At 44.3% G+C, this 6,085-nt stretch overlaps 1 protein-coding gene across 1 annotated transcript in view; it reads right to left on the bottom strand.

Moving 5' to 3' along the window:
• KCNQ4 (potassium voltage-gated channel subfamily Q member 4) overlaps nucleotides 1-6,085 on the bottom strand; it is a 68,155-nt gene that overhangs the window by 16,934 nt on the left and 45,136 nt on the right. Inside the window, exons 3-5 of the mRNA XM_042441293.1 lie at nucleotides 3,152-3,278; nucleotides 2,279-2,454; nucleotides 1,264-1,389 (exon numbers count right to left, since the gene is read on the bottom strand). Coding sequence (XP_042297227.1) covers nucleotides 1,264-1,389; nucleotides 2,279-2,454; nucleotides 3,152-3,269 — 420 coding nt within the window. The 5' untranslated portion in view covers nucleotides 3,270-3,278. The remainder of the gene's footprint in view (nucleotides 1-1,263; nucleotides 1,390-2,278; nucleotides 2,455-3,151; nucleotides 3,279-6,085) is intronic.

Below are 6,085 nucleotides of genomic sequence, written 5' to 3'. Positions count from 1 at the left end.
TTTGTGTATGTCTTGTTCGGATGAGGCACAAGGGGATATTCATTATGCATGTCACCAACAGGATTCTTGCCTATGTCTTGTTTTGTGTATGTCTTGTTCAGATGAGGCACAAGGGGATATTCATTATGCATGTCACCAACAGGATTCTTGCCTATGTCTTGCTTTGTGTATGTCTTGTTCGGATGAGGCACAAGGGGATATTCATTATGCATGTCACCAACAGGATTCTTCTGTATGCCTTGTTGTGCGTGTATCATGTTTGGAAGCACATATTTATTATGCATGACACCAACAGGATTCTTGACTATGGGCCCAAATAGACAGGCCAAAATAAAGCTGCTTTGGGTCACTTTGGAGGTATGCTGTTTAACTGACACATGCATCTTAAGAGGCCAGAAGCTCTGCCAAAGCGGTGCTCCAGTCTTTAGGACTGGATCGTGGCTTTGGCACAGCTTCCAGCCCCTTAGGACGCATGCATCATTTAAACAGCATACCTCCAAAGTGACCCAAAGCAGCTTTATTTTGGCTCATCTGTTCAGACCCTATGTCTTGTTTTGTGTATGTCTTGTTTGGATGGGACACAAGCAAATATTCATTGTGCATGTCACCAACATGATTCTTCGGTGATTGTTTTATGTGTGTCATGTTTGGAAGCACATATTCATTATGCATGACACCAACAGGATTCTTGATTATGTCTTGTTCTGTGTATGTCTTTTTTGGATGGGGCACAAGTGGATATTCATTATGCATATCACCACAGGATTCTTCTGCATGTCTTGGTCTGTGTGTGTGTTATTTGAATGAAGGTAAAGCTGAGTGTTCATTATGCATGTCATTTACACGCTTGTATATAACTAAGTAGTATCTCCTAGCCCCAGTGATCACCAATACTCTGCACTGGCTACTTAGTTACACTTACATAACTAGGTAGTCAATGAGTAATATTGCCAATTATTTTAAAAACCCAACACCTTTAAAAGTAAACAGTATTACTCATTACTTTATGTTAATAATGCATCACTACTCTATGAATGTCAAGGGTTTTATTTTTCAAGTTACAAACAGAAAACTGACCAATAATGCCCATCACATCAGTCACAGTAAAAATGCCAGGCACACCAGAATGCTAACAATATTATCAGTCGTCCGGTGATTCTACTGGCACCTCAAAACACAACTGGGCACAACTAATGTTGTTACTTCCAACATGTTGCTTCCAAGATCTGGCCCAAGCGAAATCAAAAAAGGTGTCCAACTTACTGTACCCCACCAGAGCGAGTCTGCATAAGTGAGAAAATCTTTGTTGGAATCTTTCTCCGCCAAGTAGACAAGGAAGGAAGCAAAGATGAGTACCAGGAACCCGATGTACCAGGCCGTGATCAGCTCCTGCCAACAACAGACAGCCCAGAAGAGGAAACTTTACCCAGTACAGAGCAATCCCCTTCTCTGCAAATTCAGAATCCGCAGTTTCATTTACTCACAGATGGGAGGAAAAAAGCTCTCTATGGGTGTTTCTAGGTCCTTCGGTGTGACTCTATGGTCAACCTCCAGCCCAAGCATACCACTGAATTGTGCTTAAAAACTCCTAGAAAAGATTTCTTTCTAGGCATTTCTAGGTCTTCCAATGTGCTTCTATGCTTTGGCTGGAGGTCATTCGTCTCATAAAAAACAATAGTGTTCCCTATTATCTGCAGTGTTCCCTATTATTTGCATTATCTCCCTATTATCCTCATGGTGAGGGGGCGATCTTGGAACATAACTATGCTGTACAATCAAGAGCCATCAAAAGTAGAAGATACATACCTAAGACTTAGGTCCCTTCCACACCATACACTTATAGCACTACGATTCTACTTTAACTGCCATGGCTGCATTCTCTCGAATCCTGGGATCTGTAGTTCGGCGAAACACCAGACCTCTCTGTCCTCTCCCTTAATTGCAAATCCTAGGATTCCATAGGATGCTGCCATGACAATTCAAATTGAATCACAGCGCTATTAATTGTGTGTTGTGAGAAAGACCATGCTAAAGGCCAACTCTGAAGGCCAAGAATCGGAGGTTTTCAAATTATATTTGCATTGGAGCCATTTTAAGGGCAAAATATTTTTTGGACTTTTGGGGGGAGGATTCAATCTGAGTGTGGTTCTCCAAGGTTTCCTAGGTGACTTATGTGGCCCCTAGCCTCCCACAATTGCCCACTCCTGAGATATGTATTTGTGTGTATATTCCACAATGTTTGCTTCTTTTCCTTTTGTCTCCCCAGCTTCCCACTTACCTTGCTGTGAGCATAAACCACTGAACCCAAGAGCTTCCAAGTGCCGCCACGGCGGTCCATGCGCACCATGCGCAAGATCTGGAGAAAGCGCATGCTACGCAGTGCCGAAGTAGCAAAGATGTTCCCCTGGGTGCCAGCAGCAATGACGGCCAGGGAGGCAACAAAGACGATGAAATCTGGACCAAAAAGAAAGAGTCTGGAAGTCTAAATTTTCTTCTTCTTCTTTGGAAAGGGCTGCAGTGCAAACTGCAAACTGGTGAAGTGTGTAAGAATGAAGAGGACCAGTAGGTGGCACTCAAGGCCTCCTGTAGTTGTGAGAACTTGACAACTCAGCAAAAGAAAGGACCAAACAGGGCACAGGCAATCCAGGAGGCATTGGGGTGGCTTTCAGGGATTTGCTGGCATCCAGAACTCTGTCACAACCAGGGGACTCAATTATTAAAACCTTTCCATGAATTAAGATAGTAAGATAAAATGACTGACCATGACATGATATCTAGCACCCGCCTTTAGCTCAGGCCAAATCCTGGGATTTGTCGTTTTGTGAGGCACCAGTACTCTTTGTTGGAAAAGGCTCAATCTCAGGATCTCATAGGACAGGAACGTAGCCGAGGGGGGGGTGTCTGTGGGGTCCGTACCCCCCCTTCCGTTAGATACAATAAATGGTGGCACTTAGTCTGGACCCCTCCTTCCCAAAATCCTGGCTACATCCCTGCATAGGATGGAGCTGCAGTACTTAAAGTGGTATCAAACTGCATTATTTCTACAGTGTAGATGCACCCTTCCTTTGATCCCTTTCCCTCTTCCTTTCCTCCCCACAACTACTAAGAAGGCAAAATTGCAATCTTCCTTTCCGCTTCCTTCGATTCTTACCTATGACGCAGAAAGGTTTCCGTGCAAAGCGGAAGCGACCCTGCCATCCTCGGTAGCGGCAGCAGCATCCCGCCGACCAAACCCGGACGATGTATTCCATTCCGAAAACTACAATCATTACGAATTCCTGAAAGGAGAGAAGATGAGAGAGAGAGAAATGAGGCATGGGTTTTCACAAATGTGACATTTCAAGGCAACGGGGCGTAGAAAACAACCAATGAATATTTCCTTCCACTATGCTAAAAAACCTGTAAACCCACTGGGAGTCCTTGTGCAAGTCACACTCTCTCAGCCTCAGGGGATGACCCTGGTGAACTTCCTCTGAACAAATCTTTCCAAGAAAACCCTTTGATAAGGATACCTTAGGGTCGCCGTAAGTCGGAAATGACTTCAAGGCACACAACAACAAATGAATTCACCAATGCAAGGGTAGTTATGCAATGAAACTGATGTGCAGTAAGTGCCAAAGAAACCAAAACTGGACGCCTTCCAAAGAAATCATAATTGTACTCCTTCCATCCAGTGTCTAGAAGTGTCCTCCAACCTGAGCCCTTGATCAGAGATGGAGGTTTGGCCAACCAGCTCCTAACCGCACTTAAGACTGACTCCTTCCTTTCCTCCAATGAAAAACAGAATCAGGAGTAAATTGAATATTTTTCTAGTTTTTTGTGGGGTTTTTGGGCAATGTGGTCATGTTCTGGAAGAGTTTATTCCTGATGTTTTGCCAGCATCTGTGGCTGGCACCTTCAGAGAATGCATATGGAAGGCAGTGGGGAAAGTCACACTGCTATAAAAGAAGGCTTGGCTAATAACAGTTAATAACAGGATATTGGTTAATAACCAATAACCTGGAAACATCACTCTGGATTTTAGTCCAAAATTTAAAGTAGCACTCCAAGCTGCTGGATCTGTATGGGGAAATACAACCAGCATGGCATAGTGGTTTGAGTCTTGGACAATGACTCTGAAGACCAGAGTTCAGGTCCCACCTCAGCCATAGAAACCTAATGGGTGCCCTTGGGCAATTCACACTCTCTCAGCCTCCTGGGAAGGCAATGGCAAACCTCTTCTGAAAAAATCTTACCAAGAAAACCCAATGATAGGTTCAGCTTAGGGTTGCCATAAGTTGGAAACTAATGGAACGCACACGACGACAACAACAAAAACTCAGTGTCTCCTTCTAGTTTTGCAAGGAAAGTCAACGCAACACTTCTGGCAACATGGTGCCCCTTCCTGCACCCTCCAAGCCCAATTTGCTCCGGGTATGTTTTCCTGCAGCGTCAGCTTTGTCCTGCATTGTCGCCTCCTCCCCCCCCCCCCCCCCATGCATGTGCACACAACACACACACACACTCTTCCTTCAGACAAACAAGCCCCTATTTTGCTTACTAGGGGGAAAGTCACACGGAACTTCTTAATTTAGTCTCCATCTCAGTTGGGAGAAATTCAGCGTCAGCCGTTTCTGACAGTTTGGGGGGAAAGTTGCCTTTTTTTAAGAATTCTCTCTCTCTCTCTCTCCCTTTCTATTTCTATTTCTCTCTCTTTTCTTTCTTTCTTTCTTTCTTGATTCGGCCTTCTTTCCTCATTGTTGTTTGCCTTTCCCACAAAAATAAAAAGTGAGTGACCTACAAAAACCAGAAACCTTTGGTGCCGGATCCAAACGGCAAAGTTTGTTGGACTACGCAGCCATGCTAGTAGGAGGATGCTGGAAGCTGTAACCCAAAGAGTCAATCCTACAGGCCTACAGAATCAATGGGACTTATCGAAGAGTAGACTCACTGGCCTCATTCCCACTACCTTTTAAACCAGATCACAAATAGCTTTGAATTGGTTTAAATGACCATGGTTCGTACTTGAACTGAATTGCTGAAGTGATTTGGAGGAGGGGAGACCATGCGCTAGACCCATTTAACCCATGTCTTTTTGACACTGATTTTCTCCATGTCTTTTTGGATAAATAGATTCTGTGCAAGTATGAACCAGATGTGGATCGGAATCGATTTAAATTTGCCCTTCAGCCGGCTGGAGTGGGTCCATTTTGAATCAATTCATTTGTCAATGTGAACTGCAAGTGGGTTATTTTATTTTACTTTGCAGCAAGAAAATGTGATCGGGACAAATGTAGTTTGAACCACACTACGCTGCCAAACTTATCCATCAATTTGGACTGCAAAGTGATTTATTTGTAAGTGGGAATGCGGCCACTATTCAACACTAAATGAACAAGTTGGAGCTGCAAATAGGAGCTACTAAGTGGATTCAAGTCCCCAAAAGTAGCTTTTCCAAGCTCCAGTCCCACCATCAATCGCATCTGTAGAAACATTCAAGGGAGATAGCAATGAGGAGCAATGACTTTCTCTTGAAGTTTATCACCAGTGGTTGATATTTCAAGATAGCCTGTCCCTAGATATGGAGGTTTCATTTAACTATCATAGTCCTCCTGCAAAAATAACTCTTCCTCTGAGCTGGTGGAGGACTCTGATCCATTCCCTGCTTGTCTCTCGCCTTGCCATTTTCCTGTCCCTGGTCTTTGGTTGCCTCCATGCCATCTGCTCATCTCCCTCCAGCAGTCTGCAGACAAAACCAATCTCTTTTCTCATTGCCCTCACCCTGCAAGACTCTCTCTTCACATTGGCTTCTTCTCTACTCCCAGATCTTGGTCCTATATTCACCAGCCGCCAGCTTTCAGCCAACTGAAAGGGCCCCGTATTTCTTCTCCTCCACTTCTTTCCACTTCCAATTCCCTCTCCTTCCCCTGTTTCCCTTGTGCCTATTTTTAGATGGTAACTCCCTTGGGGCAGGGACCTGCCAACCCTGTGCTTTTTGCAAAAACGCCACGGATGCAGACGGCGCTATGGCCAGAAATACATATATAAATCGCTAATCGCAGTTAATGGATCCCTCGCCTCCACGAAAAATCAAATCTTTTCCTAA

This window comes from Sceloporus undulatus, chromosome 9, assembly GCF_019175285.1.
Source record: "Sceloporus undulatus isolate JIND9_A2432 ecotype Alabama chromosome 9, SceUnd_v1.1, whole genome shotgun sequence".
NCBI classification, from domain to species: domain Eukaryota; kingdom Metazoa; phylum Chordata; class Lepidosauria; order Squamata; family Phrynosomatidae; genus Sceloporus; species Sceloporus undulatus.
Note: the sequence above shows the minus strand (reverse complement) of the source record. Positions and strands in the feature narration are given on the sequence as shown.